Genomic DNA, 24,330 nt, shown 5'->3' with positions numbered 1-24,330 from the left:
GGGAACCAAAGAGACCAGTAAAGTGGGGGTGTCAAACCTGGCCCGATTGTGTGCTCCGATGCACAGCAGGCAGGGTGCAAGGGAACCTCGTAGAATTCATCTCTAGAGGACAAGGGCGGTCGGGGGTTCCAAGGCCCTCTAGAGGGTATAAAACCTCACCCTGCAGCTTGAGCTGTCCACATGTGAAGAAAAAACAAATCGGCTAGGGCAGACATCATCTTTGTCAATTCTGACACCTCTCAGAGGTCCTTTGGGGCAAACCCCAACACCTAACTTATGAAAAGGTATAGTCCAAATACTTGGTCTTTGAAGTGCTCGTTGTATGCGAGCAGTCACCGGCGGGAAGTAATTTCAGAATGAATATCGTTTTTCCAATGACCATCGTAGTGGTGTGGGGTTTGGACAGGCTCAGCTCCTACCCAGGACCCCCACGCCTGGGCAGAGGACTGTATCTGGAGTGAAGGGAGACTATGTCGGTCCTCAGGCATGAAAAACACCAGGTGTCGCAAACGCCACAGGCCAGTGTCCTGGGAGAAGAGACAGCGATGTCAGTGTTCCTAAGCAAGCCACGTCTCTGCCGAGTCCCATGAGCACGTGCAGCCCAGGGGGATGGAGGGCTGGGTTGGTGTCATGACCACACAGCCCCGTTGGCTGGCAACAAAGGAGAGGGATTTCCACCGCCAGAGCTCACAAAAGGTTGAAAAACTGGGAGGGCAGACAAGCCGGGCGCTGGGGTCCACTGGCTTTGGAACTGCCCCGTTTCCTCTCATACTTCTCCTCCCGCCCACTCCAGGGAGCCAAGCAGGTGCCCTCAGGGCAGCCTCAAAAACCTGACCAGGTCTGTACCTGAAACGGATTTCTGGATTTCCCTCTCCTTAGATGAGCCCAGCGCCTGCTTCTTATCCCAGCACTGTGACTGTTTGGCTGAAAACATCAATAAGTCACTCACTCTCAGAGCCTCAGTTTCTTCATCTGTCAAATGGAGATGTCAACAGTCCGTGGCTCACAGAGTTAAATCCAAGGTCTTCCAGGCCCTGTAGGCTCAATCATCACAGAGTCCCTGAGTGCTCACCGTGGAGCAGACACTGCAGAGGTCAGGTACAAATGATGACCCTGTCCCCTGGCGTGCAAGGAACAGCTAAAGAAAAGCAATCTAGAGCGCAGCTGGGCTGAGACATAGCAGCAGCTGTCCCTGCACTCAGGGAGTAGGGTCGGCCTGTGGCGAACACTCCCAGTTTTGTTTTTTTTTAATGTCTATTTATTTACTTTTGATTTTTTTATTTTTTGAGAGACAGAGAGAGAGATGCACAGGGGAGGGGCAGAGGGACACGGAGAGAGAGAATCCAAAGCAGGCTCTGCACTGTCATAAGATCATGACCTGAGCGAGCTGAGATCAAGAGTTGGACGCTTAACTGATGGAGCCACCCAGGCGCCCCTAACACTCCCAGTTTTTTATTTGTCATGAGCTGCCCAAGCTGGTATTTCCTCCTGAACTTGGGTGACCGAAATTGGATCTGTCTGCCCCTTTCTTTTCTTAAGAGTCATGACTGTCACTTGCAACTTTCGCAACCGATTGTTGTGAAGCTGGGGGGTGGGGTGGGGCTCCCGAAGGCTGTATCCTCAGCTTCTACCCCAAGAGGAGGGAAGGGAAGGGTAGGGATGGTGAGGCTTCTCCCAGGACTGATGGGAGCCAGGCCATCTCGGAGAGCCTGTACAGCCCAGAGATAAAGTCTTTGGCCCCTGGGATCGGCGCCTGGGTTCGAATGTGTTCTACCTCCCCTCACCTCCCCTCCAGCTGTGGGATGTTGGGCAAGTTACTCAACCTCCAGGAGCCTCATCCAGGCAACCAGGGTTCACTAGGGGCAGGCACTGGGCCAGGTGCCTCGGTTAAGCCTCCGACTTGGGCTCAGGTCATGACCTCACGGGTCACGGGTTCCAGCCCCATAGCGGGCTCCGTGCTGACAGCTTGGAGCCCGGAGCCTGTTTGGGATTCTGTGTCTCTCTGTCTCTCTGCCCCTCCCCCACTCACGCTCTCTCAAAAATAAGTAAATAAACATTTAAAAAAAATAAAAAATAAATTAAAAAAAATAATAAGACTAGGAAAACAGTATGGTCGTTCCTCAAAATATTAAAAATGGAATGACCCTATGGCCCAGCAATTCTATTTCAGGGAATATACCCAAAAGAATTGAAAGCAGGGTCTCAAACAGATATTTGTACACCCGTGTTCATAGCTGCATTGTTCACAATAGCTAAATGTTGGAAGCAACCCAAGCGTCCGTCCATGAATGAACTGATAAACACAATGTGGTCTAGGCATACAATGGACTATTATCTAGCCTCAAAAGGGGAGGGAATTCTGACACCTGCTACCACACGGATGAACCTTGAGGCCATCAGGCTAAGCGAAGCAAGCCAGTCACAAAAAGACAAGTACTGTATGATCCCACTTCTGTGAGGCACCTAGAATAGATACATTCAGAGAGACAGGAAGTAGAATGGCGGGGACGAAAAAGTTCTGGAGATGGATGGTGGGGGTAAGCTGCACAACAGTGTGAGGGTTAATGCTACTTAATGGCACTGTGTACCATTAAAATAGTTAATAAAGGGGTGCCTCGGTAGCTCAGTTGGTTGAGCATCCCACTCTTGATTTCGGCTCAGGTCATGATCTCAGGGTTCGTGGGATCGAGCCCCGTGTCAGGCTCTGAGTTGACAGTGCAGAGCCTGCTTGGGATTCTCTCTCTCCCTCTCTTTCTGCCCCTCCCAATGCTCGTGCACTCTCACACCCTCTCAAAATACATAAACTTTTAAAAAAAAAGCATTAGTAAAAAAATAGTTAATGCGGTAAAATTCGTGTTATGTATATTTTGCCATGATTAAAAATAAGACAACAAGAAGAAATCAACATTAGGCATCAATGTCACGATTGACGTTACACAGGAAGGTAGCACCCCTGGAAGTGTGAACGGACCGTCGCAGGCTGGCCTTCCTGCAGTCAGCGTGGCTTGGGAACAAGCGGACATGGGGCTCAGGGCAGGATCCCCGTGTCTTCCCCGTTGCCACCCGTTCTTGGCCCAGCAGGATCCCCAGCTGCCACCCGTTCTTGGCCCAGTCCTCCTCCCATACTAACAGAATGACTTGGAGCTGGGCCTCCCACACTGCATCTTGGCTCAGGCCACACCTCCTGCCTGATGTCCCTTTTGCTTCCTGTGCCACCAGCATGTGCTCGTATTAACGACTTCAGGCCACATTATCATCCCTCCAGTGCACAAGGCAAAGACTTCACTGTACCCAGGAAGGACGTGCCCTGCGACGGCACCCTCCACCTTCCCCAACGCTGGCGGGCTCCCTGACACGCCCAAGCAGCTCGAGCACAGGGACCGGGTCTTACTCACCCTGGCATCCCAGCTGTTAGCTTAGCACCTGTCACGTGCTGGACGACAAATGTTTTCTGAGAGGAGATAAACATAATACTTATTGAGCACACTTATTCTGGACGCCGTTCTGAGTGGTTCACAGGCCTCACTCACCATGACAATTCCTTGAGGGAAACACTAGTGCTATCCTGGGCCAGGAGCAGGGGGAACGACTGAGGCACTCATGTTGGGTGCAAAATGTAAGGGGGCACCAAACAAACTCAGGAATCGAGACAGATTTTTTTTTTTTAAAGTAATGTCTACACCCAATGTGGGGCATGAACTCACAATCCCAAGATCGAGAGTTGCAGGCTGTACTGACTGAGCCAGTCAGGTGCCCCAAAATAGATATTTTAAAGACATATTCTGAAAAATCAAAATTAATGCAAAGTATCCAGAATGAACAGAAACTAACATCTGAGATACAGACAGATCTGGCCCTGACTTACACCATTCATTCCACTCACCTCTCCCTAATCCCAGCCCTATCCGATTCTGTCTTTATTGGAATTTTTGATACTGTGTTCAACAATTCCATTGCCAGGATTTATCTAAGTAATTAAGACTATGTGTAAAGATGCACCTACAAAGGGTTCATTGTTGTGTTGTTTATGAAAATGAAAAACTGGGGGCGCCTGGGTGGCTCAGTTGGTTGAGCATCCGACTTCAGCTCAGGTCACGATCTCGCGGTTCATGAGTTTGAGCCCCGCGTCAGGCTCTGGGCTGATGGCTCAGAGCCTGGAGCCTGCTTCTGATTCTGTGTCTCCCTCTCTCTCTGCCCCTCCCCCGTTCATGCTGTGTCTCTCTCTGTCTCAAAAATAAATAAACGTTAAAAAAAAAGAAAAGAAAAGAAAAACTGGAAAACATATTTAGTTGAACACTATGAAACTTCCAATAGTGACCATTTTTGACCCAAAAACAACCCGATTTCATATTATCCTATGCAATCTAATCTTCAGAGTCCATGAACTGTGATGGTATATATAATCTATGGAATATTCACCCATCGAAAATCTAGGCAGCCATTAAAAAATATTTGGAAGACGATGACATAGAAAGGTGTTCATGATACAGTGTTAAAAGAACCAGTTACAGGGCGCCTGGGTGGCTCAGTCGGTGGGGCGTCCGACTTCGGCTCAGGTCATGATGTCACAGCTCATGAGTTCGAGCCCCAAGTCGGGCTCTGTGCCGACAGCTCAGAGCCTGGAGCCTGCTTCGGATTCTGTGTCTCCCTCTCTCTCTCTGCCCCTAACCCACTCACATTCTGTCTCTGTCTCTCTCAAAAATAAATAAACATTAAAAAAAAAAAAAGAACCAGTTACAAAACAGCATAAAATGCATGATTTTATTTTCAAAAATCCACCAAAAAAGATCTGAATTGATTATTCACCAAGATGTTAATAATGGTACGATTTGGGGTGATTTTCATCTCCTTTTCAATTTCCTGTCTTTTGTATATTAACCACGTACTATGTCTAAAGGGAAAAAAAAGAATAATGAAGAAAAACCTCATACCTTTGGTCTCATACCTTTCTATCAAAAGACTTTTCCAATCCCTTCAGCCCTGACAGAGGGTGAGAAACACCCATTTTACTAGTCATGTCCTTTCACAGATGGAACTTCCAGGCTCTGGCTCTCAGTCCTCCTGGCCTGGGCTCCTGGCACCTGACCCTTCTTTTCCTCCGGCCCTTGCACCCTCAACACTCGGGCTTTGTTGGAGAACGTGCTGTCTCCACCACCGCCGCCTTCACTGCCAGCCCCTCCTCGGCTGATCTTCAGGTACAGAAGACACGCCTGAGCACAGAGGATTGAGAATCACTTTGCTGTCCTCCAGGCAAGTGAAAACAGCACTGCATGGGTGACAGGCTTTCTGGGGGCCTGGAGAGGGGCAGAAATCTTGCCTTCAGTCTTCCACTACCCTCCTCCATCTTTTTAAAAAAATGTTTATTGGGGTGCCTGGGTGGCTCAGTCGGTTAAGCGTCTGACTTCGGCTCAGGTCATGATCTCATGGTCCGTGAGTTCGAGCCCCGCGTCGGGCTCTGTGCTGACAGCTCAGAGCCTGGAGCTTGCTTCAGATTCTGTGTCTCCCTCTCTCTCTGACCCTCCCCTGTTCATGCTCTGTCTCTCTCTGTCTCAAAAATAAATAAACATTTAAAAAAATTAAATAAATAAATAAATGTTTATTTATTTATTTTGAGAGAGAGAGAGAGAGAGAGAGAGCACGTGTGGGAGGGCTGAGCCACCCAGGCAGCCCTCTTCTCCTTCTTCATGCAGCTGAGACTCATCGACTTTGGGGGACCAGCTGTTTCTTTCCTTTCCTTTTAAAATGTTTTTAGATTCAAGGTTTGTTTGGTGTTTTTTTTTTTCAATTCCAGAAAGTACAAAGACTAGGAATCACCTGCCCTGCTACCAGAATTAACAACTTGTTAACATTTTGTCAGATTGGCTGCAAGCCTCTCTTTTCAAAAAACAACCGAAATAAAATGTTGCCAATAAAGTCAAACTCCCTGTTGGTCCCCTCCTCCGTCTCTCTCCAGGAACACTCAACTGCTCTAAGTGTGCTGTGTATCCTCTTTGGTCGGTTGTTACACTTTGAGATACACACGCACACATACACACATACATCCAGGAACAATAGGCACAACTATATTCTTCGAATTTGCACAACTGCATCCTACAGAATCGTCTGCAATCCCCCTCTAACATCATGGTTTTAAACACCATTTGTGCAGATACACATTGATCTAGTTCATTTATTTTACTACTCCCAGGTACTCCATTCCAGGTGGGTGGGCCTGATCCCTCCGCATGGAACTCTCTAGGGCGCAGGTAACACGAAGGCTTCCCTTGACCTCAGAAGTTCCGTTAATTTGGAGATCCTGAGCCAAGTGCAGGGAATCTCCCCAGCCCATACCTTTTGGTCCAGCCAACCCTCCAAACCTTGCCCCAGCCCTTTGATCTTCCCCCCAGCGCTGGCAGGTGCTGAGAGGGCCCTGCTCCTCTCCCTTGTCTGACCTGTGAATGTTTCTTGGCTTTCTCGGGTTCCCCATCCTGACTTCGAGAAATACGGGAATTAAGATCCCTCACAAAGTCTGTTTTCCCTCGTAAGCCGTCCCATCGTGAGGTGGGCGTCCTGAGAGGTTGTGCGTCTCCCCAGGCTTTGGTGCCAGGCAACCCTGGGTGAATCCTGGCTCTGTTGGCAGATAACCTGCCCTCTCTGAGTCAGGTTCCCTACCTGTAAAAGGGGGGTTGTAACACTCGGGCCACCAGCCTGCTGTGACGGATGAAGGGAAAAGTATATGAAACCCAACTGGCAGGTTTCTGGCACACGCCAGGCGGTCAAAAGTGCTTCCGCCCTTGCCGAAGCCTCCCGTTCAGACCTCCTGTCTCTTCTCAAACCAGCAGCCACAGCGGTCTCTCAAAATGTAAGTCAGACCACATCACTTCTTTGCTTGTGTGACTTCCCAGGTGAGGTCAGGAAGTCTCTGCCATATCCACCTTGGTCTCCTGGATTGCTTGCCACAGGGGGAGCCAGCCACCATACCGTGAAAACACTCAAGCAGACATGGGGAGACCCCCATACGGAGAAGAACCAAGGCCTCCTGCCTACGGCCAGCACCAGCCGGCCAGCCACGGGAGAGAGCCACCCTCGCTCCCCTGGATGACAGTGGCTGACATCTGGTTACAACCTCACCGAGAAACCCCGAGCCAGGCCACTTCCAAATACCTGACCCACAGAAACAACGGGAGAGAACAAACGATTATTGTTGTTTTCGGCCAATAGGTCTTAGGGTGATTTGATATGCAGCATTAATTAGTAACATACAAATGAACAAATGATGAGAACTTACAGTGTCATTACTAACTCGTGTACTAACACTCGTATAGCACGTACTATGTGCAAGGCATGATTCTACACACTTTATGGGGATTAACTCATTTAACCTTCAGAGCAAGCAGTCATATGAATGGCTCCATTTTACATATGAGAAAACTGAGGCACGGCATGTTTCAATAACTTGCTAGTAAGGGGCAGAGCTGGAACATGAACGCTGACACTCTGGCTCCAGTGGCTATGCCCCTGGCCTCTCTCCAGCTGCGTCCTGAGCAAAGCCACAACCAGGAATGTGGCACCAAGAAGCAGGAAAGGTTCCAAAGTTCACAGAGCCCACTGTGAAGGGAGGGAAGATGGAGAGGAAAAGGAAAAGAGCCAACCCTCTTCTCTTCCCTCAGACCCTCCAGGTTTCTACCCTGCTCCTTGGGTTTACAGCCCTGTCTCTTTGCTGCCAGTAGACTGGTCCCAGACCAGAGCCAACCCAGCTCTACCGAGTAAGTGAAAAAGTGCCACTGAACGTTTGCACAGTGGTTTAAAGCTCTTGTCCCATCCCCTTGGTTAGGCTTCTGCTCCACCGAGATGACCAGCTTCCCCTCCGTACATCTCCTGACACAGTGCAAGCCTCCTCCCTGCTTCTTCAAAGTGGCCAACTTGTTAAAACATATCAGGTCTTGAAAGTGGGGGGGGAGGGGGGGGGTGGAATTCTCAAAGAAGACAACTTCATCAGGGCAGGATCACTCTATACAAAGCCCGTGTTCTACAGTCCCAGCCCGTGCCCTTTACAGACGTGGCTAATCGATCACCTCTTTCCCGCTCAGTCTGCACACAGCTTGGGAATCCTTCTCACCACAGTGCTGCAGGCTGCCACTTCCACAGGTTCTGGGCTGCCAGTAGAGCTGAGACCTATTTATCATTCTGGCTCTAACAGGATAAAGACGAAACACCAAAAGCAACAGACCGGAACTAATCCCTCTACTTTCCAAGGGAGTAAAAGGCTCCCTGCATCTACAGCTCCTGCCCCTCCTACCCCTCCTACCCCAAAACCCATTTTCATCACAGCGAGAGCTTAGAAGGGATTTTGAAAAGAGAAGAGGCTGCAAGAAAATATTGACCTTGGTTTTAATGATGGTGTGAGGACAAAGGCCCACGCTGGGAGGTGTCCCATGCCCGTAGACGATGGTGTGTTAGGAACCAACGCCTCAGCAGCAGCTGGACTGGAGAGGACTTACCCCAAAGTCAAGGTAAACTGGGAATGTAGCCATATTCTTTACTTTATATAAAACCTTCTGCCTACAACCTTGTAGCCCTTTGGAGAGGGGTCACGAACACACATAAGGACCAGCACAGCCCAAAGAAATGGAATGCAAGCCACATAAGGAATTTCCAAATTTCTAGTAGCCACATTCAAAAAGTAAAAAGAAACAGGCAAAATTAATTTCAGTAATGTATTTTATTTAGCCCAATACGTCCAAGTATTACCATTTCAAAACACAGTCAATATTTTCAAATATTTGTGAGATATTTTCATCGTTTTTCTCTTGTACTAAGTCTTTGAAACGCAGTGTGCATTTTACATTTACAGCACGCTTCAATTTAGACACGAAATTTTCACCAGAAATACCTGATTTGTATTGAGACTTCATAAAGCTTACAGCTGAAAACGCAGATTCCACACACAGAGTGTTCTTTTAAACACTCCCAACAGTTTAGCAAGAGTTGCAATGAGTGTCTGCTTTTAAATTTCAATCAGTTAAATTGAAACTAAACAAAAAGCCCAGCTCCTCCTGTTGCACTGGCCACACTTCAAGCGCTCGTGGCACGTGTGGCTGGTGGCCACGTATCGGTCACTGCCCGTCTGGACCTTGCAGGGCTCTCCCTGGGCCGTGGGCCGGTGCCATCCTCCACCAGAGCCCCTGTGATGACGCTCAGGGTACCTGTTGGCCCGGCTCTTCAGAACTGTCACCTCACAACCGGTTTCTCTCTCTGACCAGGCCCAGGCCCTTTCTAACCCTCTCTGCGTGGTTTGCCCCCTGACTTGGTCAAGTCAGCCTTCAGCTCACCTGGGCTCCGTGCTTTGCAGTTCTCGGGCCAGCCCACCCAGGCATGGTTCAGGGACCCTGCTGGACTGGAAGGGCTGAGTGAGTGATGCTTCATACTCTGCTATGCAGACAAACCCCCCAAAAAAACCAAAAAACAAAAAAACAAGGGTTGGCAACATTGGGGAGCACCCAGGGGCAAGACATTTTCTCTCCATGTTTTGGGAGAAGGCCCCTGCCATTTTCGTGCCCCCACAAGGTGGCACCAAGGCTATAATAACACATTACCATGGGCAGCTTCTGCTCTCTACCTGGCAAATGCCTTTTGGCTGATGCCTCCAAAAAGCCCTCCATCACCTTCCCTGATCCATGCAGTGTGTGTTCTCTGTCCCTTGATTCCCTTTCTCCCTCTCGCCTCGGGTTGGTGAACTATCTGGGGGCTGTGGCTCATTCCTATTAATTCACTCCTCCAAGGCACCCACACCACCACAGACATCACTAACCGATCACTCTGTTCTGTCTCCGGAGCCTCAGGCAGGGTTCTTCTACCTCAAGCCCTGGGATAATGCCCCCCACCTCCCCCACTCCCCTCAGCCTCTTCCAGTCCCACCCCCCAGTGAGGAATTTCACATGGAGGGGGAAAGATTTGGCTTCTAAGCCAAGAATCTGGTCACAGACTTGTGAGACGCCAGAAGCTACCCCCCCACCCCCGCCCCCAAACTGACTGCATTCTTGGCAACACGGGTCCCCTCTGGCTGTGGCCTCCCGGGGCCAGACCCCCGTGAAATGAAAGGCCTTGAAATGTCAGAAGTACTCCCCAACAGTTGGTTGAAAGAAGCTAAAAGCCAGGGCTGCTGTGAGAAGATAAAGGGATGAAAATGTGAACTCTGAAAAGCAGCATCTAAAAGGGCATGACTGACAGCGGTCTGGAATTGAGCGCGTGTGACCTGAACCACAAAGAGAAAGCAGCGGCAGCTTTCCGGGGACACACGAAGCCATGTGGTCCCCGTCACCGGGGCACGGGCGAGCCACCTGAACAGCAGTGGGCACGGTCTCAGGCAGGCCCCGGCACAGCCATCTTGCTCCTGAAGGCAGCCCCTTTCAATCCACTGCCTGCCTGAAAAAAAGCTGTGCAGGGTCCTCCATCCTGCCAGGCCTCCGGTGCCCACCTCCCACCTCCGTGCCCGGGGGGAAGGGCCTGGATGCTTCTGCCTTCGGGGCTCTGTTGTACAGAAGGGGAACCTGCCGACTGAGGGCGGAAAGGGAACCGCTTGCACAGAAGGACAAGACTTCCAAGTTCCTGCATTGCCAGAAGACTTCCTTTCCAGAGTCCCAAATGCACCTGAGGAGGACGCGATGAACCCAGCAACAACAAAGGGGGACTTGATCAGGGACCACCGTATAGAGGAATTCTCCTTCCCACACAGAACTCTCTCTCTGGAGGCAGAGCCCTCCCCCACTCTGCTTCCCTCCAGTATTTCAACAAGGGCCCCATTATCTTTTGTCTTTTAAATCTCTTCAGGCACCAGCACCCTCCATTCCCCCTCACATAAGACACACACACACACAAACACACACACACACACACACAAGTACCTCACTGATCTCACATTATAAAGAAATGAAGCGTTCCAGCCGAAGAGTATCTTAGGTTTACCTCTTTAAGAATCAACACTTCCTATTACATTTGATCATATTTCTGGAAAACGTTCTGAACTGACTGACGGTCCGCTGACGTACCAAGCCCGTACACTGAATGTAATTTATCACTTCCTGATGACTCAGGGACATGTTTCTGAGCCCTCTTCACCACGGCCCACAGGCCTAACGATCTGGACTTTCACCTCGGGTCACTCTTACCCTTGCTGAGTCTGCCCCAGCCAAGCGCACCGGGCACACGCCCTGTGGACATTGTGCCCTGGGCCTTGGCTGTCTGGAACAGTCTCCCCCAGATGCCTGTCTGGTTCACCCTTTCCATTCACAGGCAGCTCAAACGCCATTTAATCGGAGAGGCCTTTCCTGGCCCCCCTTCTCTCATCTTTCTGTCCCCTCTTGTGGCTTTATTTGATTTTCATGGGACTCGCCCCCACCTAATGCACTGTGTATTTATCTGTTTGTGGTCTGTCTCTCCCACTAGGATGCATGGTCCTCAAGAGCAGGGCTTTTAACCTGTTCTGTGATCTCCGGGGCCTGGAACAGTCCGGGCACATAGTAAGCGCTCAGGAAATAACTGTCAAGCGAAGGAACAAATGATGCCGTCAGCACTGAGGACCAGTGTGTGCTTGTTGGGGGAGGGGGTTGCTCCAATCTCCCACGCCCCTTCCTGGTTGGTCCTTTGCTGCCAACTGTCACCTCTCAGTGCAGTGGCAGACTCCTAGCAATTCTCTCATCCTGCTGCTTCTAATCTGCTGTATTTGTAACCCAGGAAAAGCGGAAGGTTGTGGGAGAAGGCCAACCTCCCGAACTCCTTAAACTGATTTTTATCGCCAACAATGATCATTTCCAGGCTGCGGCCTCAGGGCAATTCCACGTCCGTCTTCGGAGTCACGTCCAAGGGCGCTTGACTATTAATTCTCTGCTCAGGGCTCTCTGTGGCTTCCTTCTGATCTTCCCAGATTGTTGAGATGTCTGAAGTCCACCCACTGGACACTCCTACATAGGTGTCTGTGAGCATCCCCAGACACGCTCACAAATACCTCAGACTTCCGATTTAGCAGAAGGAGAGCCGTGTAGCTCCGTCCGACAGTGTTTTAAGAGAAGAGAACGGGGGGGGGGGGGGGGGGGGGGGGAGGTCTGGTTTATTCGTTGTGAGAAGTTAAAGGTTTCACACTCTTTTGCACACAAGTGGTCTGGGTTTTTGTACACCTCAGCCCCCAGCCTTACTCTCCTTCATCTAAGCACCATCAGACCTTGAGCCCTGGCTTGGGGCCACCTCGCTGGTGCAGAAGTGGGTCAACAAAGTCAAAGATGGTTTCAGTTGGGAGGCACCTCGGAGATGCCATAGTTCAACCCTCATCCGACAGATGAGGAACTAAGGCTCGGAGAGCGCAAGTGACTCGCCTGAGAAAACACAGCCCCTCGGGAGCAGGGCTAGATGCGGGTCGCTTGGTTGTCATTCTACATCCTCTCCCCATCGCCTCACACCTTGATCCCTGGCAGCCAACATCTGTCTCCATCCTGGGCCACTCTGTCCTGCTCAGTCCTGGCCCTGCTAAGGCCCATAATGGCAAGTCTCACACTCAGCATGTTAAGAGATGCCACCCACCTTTGAGCTCGGCGACAATGTTGTGCCTGATGTACCCTGAGCCACACCTCGCTTCATGGAATGGCAGGAAAGAGGCACCCGTGCCCTTGAGCTACACTTGAAGCTCTTCCTGATGGGTCCAGGAAAGTAGAAAGGCTACATCTGAGGCACTCTTGCCCTAATGTCTCCCCAAAGGTGGCCTGAGCCTTATCCTGCCTAAGAAGTATAACCGAAAAGTTTCTTCCATTTGCTCCTCTGTTTCAAAATACCCCAGCCTGCCATGCCTACGTGTTCTGATATGTTCACAGAAGTCCTCCGGGGTGGCCTCACTGTCTCTAGGCAGATACTGTTACAGGGTGTAGCTGAAATTCAGGGTGTGGGGGACACAGGCAGGCCTGGGCTTCAGGCAGGCAGGAAACCTTGGTGGGGGCCTCTTTCTGAGGAGCAGAAAAGACACTACAGAGGAGCGTTTCCTACTTGACAGCTTTGCCTCTGACCAACCTCTCCCTCCCGGCTTGGCGGCTTCAAAGGAACAGGGAGGGGACAACACAGCGGCAGTTATGGGTCCTTTAGTCATCCTCCTCCTTGGCCTCCGTGTGCTCAGCCAGCCCTGCTTCCCAGGGCGCCAGGTCTCTTGTGGCGCACTAATTGGAGCCTATTTCGAACCCGGTTACGGTTGCGGAACTGCCTGACATCTTAGGAGATAGGCTAGACAACAAGACTTTTCTCACCCCTTCACAACTGCCGCGGGAAGGAAGCGCTGACCAGTTGAAGAGGGGTGTGGTCAGCCTTTGGACTATTCCAATGATGGCGGTTCAGTGACAAAGTCTTCCTTCTTCTCTCCCCCTGCAACTTCTACCCACTGGCCCCAGTTCCATTCCTCGATACGCTTGTGTCTCGTGCCTTTTCTGTTGGCTCAACACTAAGCACTGATGGGAGATTCAGAAGTGCGAGACATGCTTAAGATGTTTACTTTCATTGAGGGGTCCACAGTGATTTTATTCAGCCCCTGAATACTTTTTAAAATAATTATCCTGATGGGCTTTGTCATTATAATGTTAATAGATGTTTATTATAAAAAATGTAGAAAAAGCCAAAAGACAGATGGGGGGATTACTCATACTCCTACTTGCCTACCGCTAACATTTTGTTCTATATGGTTTTTGCATTCTTCCTCCAACAAATATTTAAGGAGTAAACACAATGCATAGTGCTGACCTAGGTGCTCCTGGGAAGACACACTGATGGATGCATCAGACTTGAATCTTGCCCTAAGGGGAAAGAAGATACAGCATGAGCCTCAGAAGCAGACACACCTAGGGTTTGGTGGTTTTTTTTTTTTTTTTAGGTTTATGTTTATTTATTTATTTTTGAGAGAGCATGAGGGAGGGGCAGAGAGAGAGGGAGAGAGAGAGAATCCCAAGGAGGCTCCCCGCTGTCAGCACAGAGCCCGATGCGGGGCTTGAACTCACGAACTGTGAGATCATGACCTGAGCCGAAATCAAGACTCAGAAGCTTAACTGAATGAGCCACACAGGCACCCCTAGAAACACCTAGGTTTTTTTTTTTTAATTTTTAAACATTTTTTATTTATTTTTGAGAGAGAGAGAGACAGCATGAGCAGGGGAAGGGCACAGAGAGAGAGAGAGAGAGAGAGAGAGAGAGGAAGACACAGAATCTGAAGCAAGCTCCGGGCCCTGAAGTGTCAGTACAGGGCCCAACACAGGGCTCGAACCCACGAACCATGAGATCATGACCTGAGCCGAAGTCAGATGCTTAATTAACCAACTGAGCCGCCCAGGTGCCCCTAGAAACACCTAATTTTAAAGGCACTTCATAGTTGCCTGATCATCGGTAAGTAAGCCTCAGTTTACTCATATGTTAAGTGGACCTGATAACAGCACCCACTTATTAGGTTGTTGAGGGGAGTCAGAAAAGTTAAAGTTTGGGAGACATCTAACACAGTGTCAAAGTGTCCAATGAATGGAGCGTCTAGAAATATCATACGGAGGTAAGGGGCATTACAGAGGCCAGTCGGGTACAGATCGAAGACCACAAGTGTCCGTTTAGAGGAGAGAGATCAAGCCCCTGGAAACTGTTTCCAGAGCTAGTCGCACACCATCTGCGAGTGTACCAAATTGTCTGATTCAGTGAACGGAACCGCTGCCCAAGTGTGATCATCATTGACATCATCTGCTCTCCGCTCCTTTCAGAAGCCCTCAGTTTCCTGTCTACTTAGCCTCCTTGTGTCTTTGCCCTCCGGTCACAGGGAAGGTTTCAGGTCTCCTCCAGAAGCCGGCAGGGGATAAATCTTCAATCTTCTAACTGTAATGAACTGCTCGGATACAGGCTCACCTCTGACCCCAGGGCGGTTTCCTCCATTACTGCAAGACAGTTCCCTGGGCAATTCAGCCCTGCCTTGCCTATCAGTGCCCCTCCATGTCTACTTAAATGGCATTTCCAGACCTCAGGGCTTCGTCTGCTCACAGAGCTGATAAACCACCAGAGAAGGAAGCCAGGCCCGATGCCTGGAGCAGCCAGTGGGGGCACTACTGATACCACACAGAAACATAGGGCCCACGAGGAGAGTGAGCAGCTCCCTACTACAAATCCTGGGACCTCAGGCCTCCCAGGGAGGTGACCCTTGGGCTGTCAGGCCCTTACCAGTCTTGGTGCCTCTATGCTGTCCCCAAGTCCTATGAGCAGGTCTCAACATGACCCAGGATGGGACCCCCGGGGCAGGAAACCAGGCCCTTCCAATCTGAACATTTTGGCAAAGGGAATTGTGGGTATTTGTGCATCTCCCTCCTCAACCTCTTCCTTGTGTGTGGCACCTAGATGAATGAAATATAAAATCCTTTTCTGTGATTTAGGCAAACCGTATTCCCAAAGTTCCAAAATGCACACATTATAAATAAAATATAAACTCCTCCAGATCTGACTGAAGCCTCTGCTCTCAGAGAACGGCACCAGAACGGCCATCATATGTGTCCCCTCCCGCTAGGTAAGCAGGGATCCCTGCGAGGCCTCAGGGTTACCGCGGGACCTCCTCCGGACAGGGGCATGTCCGTCCACAAGCAAGAAACCTCACAACACGCATCAGGAAAATTCCCTTAAAGCCATTCATCTGCTTCTAGAAATGAGGCTCTCATCAGCTTATCCAAGGATCAACAAACCTTACGAATCATTTAACCCCAATTTAACAGAAAATAATCAAGGTCCAGAGGTAGAAGGACTTTGTCCACGGTCATCAGCAGTATTCCAAGCGTAGGATGAGAAACTCCAGTTTAAGAAAACTCTTGCCTAAAACTTCCAGGGTTCCAAACAGGACATGTCGCAAATGAGTACCCCTACCCTGAAAATATTCATAACGGACAGCCTTTAAAAAGTATGTCTGTAAAGTGACATTCCGTGAAACACCTTAGCATCCTACCCAGGCTTCTTGGAGAACTGGCATATGGAACACCTAGGTGCCAAGTCAATCACAAACGTTCTTCCTGACCGTGAGGTCTGAAGACTGAAGGCCAGCCGTGTCTGCTCCACCGCCTGCTTTTCAGCTGCCGCCCAATGCCAGCCTGCATCAATGCAGATTCGAGTGGATTTCCTCAAATCCACTGCCTTGCCCATAAAACACAGCATGAAGAAATCACAAACCCAGCCACATCGCAAGCAGCCACTGAGGGATGGAGTCGGTATCTCCCTATAGTTTTACACATTCCATTACCAATTTTTCACATCACAATTTGTGACACATGGGCTGACAGCAGGACAGAATATTAAAAATCAGGACCTCCTGGAGAAATCCGGGCCATACGGTTGCCATGCCGACACCCCACAATGCCAAACAGCGCCTCCAAGGTCCAGAAACAACTTGGCTGGCTTCGAATAGCCCAGGCGTTGTAAAGGCAGAACTACCCCCTGGCCCAGGCTGTTATGCAGACCCTCCCTTTCCCAGCTCTGCTCTCTGTTCCCCAGGGGAGTGATGATGACGTTTGTCTGAATTTTCTCAGCCTCTGTCGGCAGGGCTGGCCACATCATCCGCTAAGAATTTGAAAATCCACATGCAGCATCCTGGCCCAAGTACACAGAGACATGTTTTGGAATGGCAGAAAGACCTGTGAGAGGTTCACCACAGTGTTTGGGGGGGGTGGTGGAGAGTAATCCTCAGCTGCACCTGCCCCTTTCAGGCTGGACATAGGGTTCATAGACGAACACGCATTCCCCCATCTCCTTAGGTATAGTCAGATTGGAGCTCGGGACAAAATATTGGCGGGGGGGGGGGGGGGTGTGAGGCTTGGCTGCTCCCAGAGATGGGCAGAAATCCTGCTTGATTTGCCTAACAAGTACTTAAATCTTGCTGTGTGCATCGATGCCGGGATGTAAGAAGCTTCCAGCATAGTCCCTGCATGATGGCATATATGACTAAGAACCCCCCTGGAGTGAAACAGCTTGGAAGGTAGGAAGAAAATGCAAGGCTGTGTCCAGGGAGGTGTGTGACTGGGGACCAAGGCCTACGAAACGGACACCCAGGGCTAAAATGTAAGAGCAGAGAGGTAGCTGGCCATGCCTGTAGGTGGCCAGAGAACTGTCTGTGGCTCACTCCCGGGAAACCCCCATTCTCCCTCTCTTCTTGCACCCCTACTCCCTGGATCCCTGGGATCTACCTGATAACCCTTCACACTTGAAACTTAGCTTCCAGTTCACTGCCCTTTCCTAATCTGCAGCAAAACAAACCCCAAGAGAACAAGGAGAGGGCCAGCGGGGATATTCACTGGAGCCCCCCATGACCTCCAATTTCCACCCCTCAAAACAAGTGCCATGTGCCCCCAGCAGAGCCCGGCACACCATTCCAGGGCTCTCAGTCTGAGCGGCCTTCCCGGCTGATCTCAGAAGGCAAGGAGGAGTGGGGAGAGGTCCAAGAGCAAGGTCAGGATTCTGAAGTGGAGACAAAGGTGAGAAGACCCAGCCTCAGGCTCTATTCCAGCAGCAGGTTCTTCCCTTCGGTTCCCCCTCCTCTCCCTTCTTCCCTCCTCCTCCCCCTGCCAAGTCAGACCCTCCCCCTCCAGCTCAGACCCTCCTCCCAACACACCACCATAGGGAAGGACAGAACATCCGGCCAGCCTGCTTCTCCCCTGGTGCTCCAAGCCCACCTACCCTGAGACCAGGGCTGGCCCTCCCCGGGTGTGAGAACGGGGCAGCTTATGTGGGTCAGTGCTGTGCAAACTCCCTGCAGGTCTGGGGCCACTACGATTTGTTCACTTCCCACTCCAGCCTGTCAGTCTGCCCAGATCCCAACACTCTGGGGTCTTTACACTGGAGGCTTTATCCTCATCAGCCTTTCGGCCCAAACATCCTCAAGTCCTTCGGAAACAGTTCTCAGTGACAGGGACCCTCAGCCTAGAAGGGAACCCTCCACCTAATCAGACTCACCCCCAGAGAGTTCAACCCGACAGGGATCTGGGAATTGAGGGCGGGGGCTGGAAAACCCATAAACCCCAAGGTCTCCTCAGGCAACGCTGGGAATATGGTTCCTTTGCAGGAGATTTTTACTTCTTCCCGGGTGGGTAACAAGACACGGCATCTGGGGCAGGATGGGAATATGAGAACACTTCCACACTAACACCCGCCTCCACCATATTCCTGGGGCTCAGCTGCCTTTGCACAAATATCCCAGATTCTAGTCCACGCAAGCCTTCGCCCTCCTGAACCTGCACCTCCCGGAGGAGTTCCACACCCCTCCCTCCCCAGGCCCAGATATTTCTCATCAGAAAGTCCACCCACCCTCAGCCCCGCACTTTGCTCTCCCTCCCCCGGCTCCTCTTCTGGCCAAGCTGCCCCAGCCCAGCCGCTCGTCCCGGGGGTCGTCCAAGTCTCTCGCCCACCACCGGCCCGGTCGGAAGAACGCGGCCCGCCCGACGGAGCCTCTCCGCGGGTCCCAGAGCCTCCCGCCTCAACAGGTGCCCCTGCCACACCGAGCTGTCACCCGGGGCCCGGGCGGAGGCGGCGACAGGCACGCCCCCTGCAGGGCGGCGGGGGCTCCGCACGCCTTAGCCTAAGTCCCCCGAGCGCCTAGGGCCCCGGCAGCGCCGCGGAGGCCCCCGCCGCGCTCCGCCACCTTTGTTTCCCTGCTCGCTCTGATGTCGCGGGGCTGACCTAGAGAGAGGGGCTCTTCCAGCCCTAGAGCACACGCTGCCAGCAAACGCATCGTGATGGACCCTCGTGTTGGGGTGAGGGGCGCGTACAGAGACCTTTCCCGGACCCTGAGAACGCCGCGGGTGTTAGTGGGGAGTCCTCCGTGCCAAAGAAGCAAGTTTCAAGTTGATCCGTTGTTGAAAAGAGGGCGCAAAGCCCCCTGCGCCCCTAGACACCCTGCCTTACCCAGCGCCCCCACCCCACGTCCTTTGCCCCCAGGAGACTGGAGAGGGGGTGCGCACGGCCACCTACGCGCTCAGCCACACGAGGTTCCCGCTGCCGGCTCTCTGCGAGCACGGTCCAGTCGCCTTTCTGGGGCGGGCGAGGTGCGGACAGCCCCCGACCCCTGGCCCCCGGCTCCGGCGGCGCAGTGCCGAGAGAGCCACGTTCCCAGTCGCGCGCGCACACCGGGCCCACCAAACTTGCAGCACTTTCTCCCAGCCCCCACCCGCTGTCACCCTCCCTCCATCCGTGCGCCCCGGCCCCGCTGGCCCGACAGAGGTTGCCATAACAACGGGCAGGAATGCTCCAACAGATACAAAGCCGGCAGGGCGCGGCGGGCACGCCGCCCCCGGCCCCGCGCCCTCTGCAGCCGCGCGGGGCTAAGGACGCGCGCCGCGGCTCCCCGGCCGGTCGCCCGGCGCGCAGGGCGTACTCACAATGAGCGGGATGGTGCGGTCCTCGCGGAGCTGCTCTGGCCTCCCTCCGGCCCTCTGAGCGCCCCGGCCGCCGGAGGATGCTGCGTGGGCTCGGTTGTCCTGCCATAAGTAGTAGAAAGTGCCCAGGATCCAGGCTACGGTCAGGATGGCGATGGCATTGGCGCGGATCTTCCTCATGGTGGGCGGGCGGGCGCCCCGAGTGGGGGGCCCGGCCGGCTTGCTCTCGGGGCCGGGGTGAGGGCGCTCGCAGCCCCAGCTGTTTGTTTTCGCTCGCGCCTGGCTGCTCAGTCCTGCAGAGCAGAAAAGGGAGAGAGGTGGGGGGTGGGGGGTGATAGGGAGAGACAGGAGCGCGGAGCGATCCTCACGGTCCTAATGCCCTTCAGCCCCGAGCGCGCGCGTCCCCCGGGCGCCCATTCATTGGCGCGCAGAGCCCGCCCCGCGCTCCAGTCCCCGCCGGCTGCCCCGGCCGCGGCGCACCGGCAGGGGAGCGCGGCGGGTGCGAAGCGGCGCAAGAGCGAGGCCCGGCGAGCCAGACGCCCGCGGTGGAATGGCGACGGGCCAGAGACAGACTCCGCTCCCACCGCTCAGCGCCCGAGCGCCCGGCGGCTGCCCCCGCGCGGCCTTGGTCGGTCCCGCCTACCTCCACCCACCCCCCGCCCGAGCGGCCCTGAGTCACCGGCTGGAGATGCGCGACCCCGGCCCGGGCCCGCGCCGCGAAGCTGCGGTTCTGGGCTGCGCTCCGAACTGCGCTCTGGCGCGGGGCTTAAGGTGTGTTCGGCGAGGCCTTGGGAAGGGATGGCTGGGCGGGAGGAGAGTGGAGTTTGCACGGGAATCCTCCGCAGCCTGGGATTCCGAGCCGCGCGAGGGCCGACCCCGAGGAGGGATTGGAAGCTGGTGCGCTTGACATTCGAGGAGAGCGAAGGGGACTCGACTCTGCTTCACAGCCAGCGAAAGAGGAATGGGGGTACAACCCCTCCACATCTTCCATTGGCCTGGGGCTCCTAGCTTTCATAAGGCTTCCCTCCAGACCTTCCCCTGTCCCCTGGGCAACCGTGAGATATCATTTACCACTATTTCACCAGGAAGAAAGGAGGCCAGAGAGGCTGGAAGATTGGCCAGAGGCCACGCGACTAATTAGTGGTCAGAGCCCAGTCTAGAAGCTGTCTCTCCGTTTGCACTTTCCACGAAGTGCAAACACCGTGGTGAGACACGGACACAGACATCACTGAGATTTTGCCCCAGGCCTGGAGGCATGGAGAATCCCGGGTGGAATGCTCTTGTCCTCCAGAACAGAAGGAAAGGTGGGCTAGCAGATCAGCACAGTGTCGGGCACAGAGCAGACTCGCAGTGAATAGATGTTGCCTAAACCAAGCAGGGATCACGGAGGAAGAAATATTGTATTCCAAGGGGGGTCTTAGAGAAGGCTTTTCATAGAAGTTGGATAAACTTTTGAATAAATTCTGAAGAGGGAGGGCAGGGGGAGGGCAGGGCGAGGTATTAGATTCATGAACAGCCAGAGCAAAGGTCCAAAGGATGGCAGTCCTTGATGCATTCAAGGACAAGAGCTGCTTGGTATTGCTGGGGCCAGGATGCTGGAAAGGGCCTGGTGGGAGTCAACTTTGGGCAGGCTGGGCGCTTGAATGCCACGGTCAGAGTTAGCAGGGGGTTTAGTTCTTGCCGATGCTACTGGACACTGGCTCCCACATAGGGTCCTGACCCACTTAAGGTCCTGGCCTCTAAATGAAGCTGCCTTAGGAAAGGGGAGGTCAGACAGCTCATGCCTTCCCCCAACCACCCCCCATCAGCACCACTCATTTTCCCCTGTTTCTCCAGTGTGCGGGACTGAACCCTGCATGTAATAGATGCTTAGTGCATTTCTGTTGGAATGAAGTAAAATGAAGAAAGAAAACCCTAATTAGTTTTTTGCTGCAGAAAGATCATCGTTGCGACTGCAGTGCCCGCCTCCTGACTCAGAAAACTAACCACGAGGACACATACACAAGTCCAAAAATGGCCCTACCAAGAATATGACCCTGGAAAGAGAATGTACAAAGAGAGTCCCACAAAGAGTAGCAGGGAGTCTGAGGCCCAAGCCATGCAGCAGTCAGGGACAACAGGAGGTGGGTGTGAAGGGGCCACTGGCCCTGGAGCAGTGGGCCAGCCTTGCTGTCAGGTGTCTCTCACCTGGGGAGTTTAATTAGGTTGCAGTAGGGGCCAGGATCCATTTCCACAGATAATGCCATAGCATTATCCACTGCCAAGCCCTAGCCTGGTTTCCACGGGAGCCATGGGGTTGACCCGGTAGTCATGTCCTCTGTGGGAAGCCAGGAAAAGTTTGTTGCTTAAGGGTCAGGCCCACGGGCATCTCCAAACAACAAGAAAACATAAGGAAACTGCCCTTCTGGTGTCTCCACTTCCACACAGGCTCTCAGGTCAACCAGGTGGAAAGACTTGGGCAATGGCCCTCTGCTGCCATAGGCTGCCTCCCTCAGCCCAGCCTGGCCTATGCATGTCTAGTTGCCTTTGGTCTTGAGAAAACCAGGTGAGAGGATGTGGGATCCAAAGACCTCGCACCAACCCCTAGTGAGAAGCTCCAAACTCACGCCTAGGCCTGGGGAATGAAGCTAGAACCCAGAATCAGGCAGACGAGGTTTCTGATGGCTCTAGAAGGAGGGCTGTATGAGGAGAGGGAGCCAAGGAGGATGCAGAATTTGGCAGGATTTCTACATGTCTCACCTCTTCCTCTCCAGGGGTCAGTGGTGAGGATGCTACACCTCTGAAGCAATTGTCACTTGTAGCTCTGTCCCAAAAAGAAGGCTGTTTCCCTGCCCCCCGCCCCCGCTCCACCCACCACCAGGAAAACCCCATAGAGACATCGCCTCTCTGGATGATGTTAGACTTCAGAGCCAGCCCTTCCTTAGATGGACATAATAAACTTCCCACGGTGGTGGGGCGGGTGGGGTGGGGGATAGGGAGGCGGGTCACGACCATGCTCATTTGGCCAACAGAAATTTGACATAGGCGGAGGCTAAGTGATGGGCCGGAAGCCACAGCACAGTGGGAAGAGCCGGGAGCTAGCACCTGTCACCTCAGCTACAGCCCGTGGTCTTTCTTCCAGATCTGGATCCTAAATAGGTGCGGGCCGAGGCTTAGCCCTCCACGAGATGGATTTCAGTGTTCAGAGATAAGAGTAAGCATTGTTTCCTCTCTGGTCCTAGGAGTGGATTCCAGCAGAACCCTAGGATCAAAGCAACACCTAGGAGACTTGGTGTTGCCCAACATGCACTGAACTTGGAAAACAAGAGTGATAATGATAGCTGCAGTTCACTGGGTACCCACCAGGTGCCTGCCCCTCACACACGTGATCTCTGGAGCACTCACAACCAGCATGCCGGGACTTGGTGACACTCTCGATTGCCAAAGGGCCATACAGCAGGTAAGAGGTGGGGCTGGGTTTGAGTCCATTCTCCATGCTACTGCCTGGGTCCCAGTACAGGGCTTCTGAGCACACTGGGCAGTCTGTAGGGTGGTCAGAAGCTCTGGACGCAGGGACCTTACTTCCCCGCTGGGGCCTCCATTTTCTCCTCCGGAAAAGGAGGCGTGCGGGGAGATGACCTCTGAGGTCCCTCTAACTGTGCCCTTTTTGGACTTCTGGTTCCTTGGACAGTTTCTCCCTTGTGGCATTACTCTCCGGCATGGTCCCCGTCTCTTTGAAAGCGGGCAAAGCCAGCACTCAGGTAAGCTGGGAGAGCCGTGTGCCCCTGGCGCTCCCAGAGGCCCCAGGGAACTCTGCCCGTGTACATTTGATGTCGGGGTGGATAACAGAGGGGGGGAAAGGGAGTAGAGTTCAGGTGAGAGCCTAGCTCTGGAGTCGGACAACCTGCATTCAAATGCTGGTTCTGTCACATATTAGGAGAGTGGCTTGGGCAAACTCTTAACCCAGCCCACCGCCCCCCCCCCCCACCTTAGGCACTGCTGCTGGCTGCTGGGGCGAGGGGCTCGTGCAGGAGATTGCTCAGCAGGGCTACGAAGAACAGACCCCAGAGAGGCCGAACAACGATGACCGTCCTGCCCCACCAGTGCGTGCCTGCCCACCCCTTCCGAGCCTGTGCTGAGCGGCCTGGAGAGGCCGAGTGCAGGGCCCCAGCTGCATCCATTCTCGCCAGCATACCCAGTATCCTTGAGAGTCAGTGGGCTTAGAAGCCTCTTGCCCTGTCTGCAGCTGCAGCGGGGACTCAGACAGTGGGTGAGGGAGACTGGTTAGACCCCGTGTCTGCTCTAAGCAGGAAAGGAGGCAGAGACAGGGGACAGAACGTGTGTGACCACGCAACAGGCACAGTGCCGAAGCCCGATCGCAGAAAACTCACAATGACCCCACGAGGAAGGCGGGACCCTCTTCAGGCCGGTGCCTTCGGAGGTCACCCAGCAATCAGTGGCACATGTGCTCCCCACTGCCAGCTGGCCACACTCAAGGCACCGCTGTACCTGAGGGAATGTTATTTCTAAGTCTCCATAAACCATCAAGGAGAGGACCTGGCTGTTTGAGAGGAACTCCATCATCATTCTCCTGTTTGGCTTTTCACTGTGTTTTCTGCCACTGGACTGTAAGCTGCATGAGAGCAGGAGTCCTCGTCCTGTTCACCATGGTCTCCCCAGCCCTTGGAACAGCGCTTGGCACATAGCCGCACGTACACGCTCATTAAGTACGGGTTGATGGGAGGGAAGGACGTAGTAGCTGGATGCAGCCTGCAGTTCTCTCTTGAGTCCGGCACCTGAGAGACGATGCAGGACTAGAGCCCAGAGAAAGGAAGCGACTTGGCTGGGGTCAGTGCGGGCCAGCGGAGTGAGTAACCTGGGCTGCCCAACAGGGCTTCCTCAGGAGTGCTGCCCCACCCTGCAATCATGGTGACGGGGGCCGAACGCTGCTGCGCTGGGATGGAGGGGTGAG

At 53.1% G+C, this 24,330-nt stretch overlaps 1 protein-coding gene and 2 long non-coding RNA genes across 4 annotated transcripts in view; 2 read left to right on the top strand and 1 right to left on the bottom strand.

Moving 5' to 3' along the window:
• GALNT16 (polypeptide N-acetylgalactosaminyltransferase 16) overlaps positions 1-20,144 on the bottom strand; it is a 93,372-nt gene extending 73,228 nt beyond the window's left edge. The window contains exons 1-2 of the mRNA XM_042943613.1: positions 20,059-20,144; positions 19,383-19,672 (exon numbers count right to left, since the gene is read on the bottom strand). Of these exons, the coding sequence (XP_042799547.1) occupies positions 19,383-19,559 (177 nt within the window). The 5' untranslated portion in view covers positions 19,560-19,672; positions 20,059-20,144. The remainder of the gene's footprint in view (positions 1-19,382; positions 19,673-20,058) is intronic.
• LOC122222869 lies at positions 19,289-20,337 on the top strand. Its single transcript, XR_006203923.1, has 3 exons — positions 19,289-19,521; positions 19,766-20,150; positions 20,225-20,337. It is a non-coding gene; the product is annotated as an uncharacterized LOC122222869 (long non-coding RNA).
• Positions 20,338-20,368: 31 nt separating this feature from the next.
• Positions 20,369-23,918, top strand: LOC122222868. 2 transcript variants are annotated; one of them, XR_006203921.1, is made up of 7 exons: positions 20,369-20,683; positions 21,315-21,502; positions 21,807-21,924; positions 22,391-22,517; positions 22,601-22,818; positions 23,050-23,119; positions 23,352-23,918. It is a non-coding gene; the product is annotated as an uncharacterized LOC122222868 (long non-coding RNA). The 2 variants fall into 2 exon arrangements; XR_006203922.1 differs by lacking the exon at positions 21,315-21,502.
• The last annotated feature ends 412 nt before the right edge of the window (positions 23,919-24,330 follow it).

The sequence above is a fragment of the Panthera leo genome, chromosome B3, assembly GCF_018350215.1.
Source record: "Panthera leo isolate Ple1 chromosome B3, P.leo_Ple1_pat1.1, whole genome shotgun sequence".
Lineage (NCBI taxonomy): Eukaryota > Metazoa > Chordata > Mammalia > Carnivora > Felidae > Panthera > Panthera leo.
The sequence above is the reverse complement of the archived record's forward strand: the minus strand, read 5'-3'. Positions and strand labels throughout refer to the sequence as shown.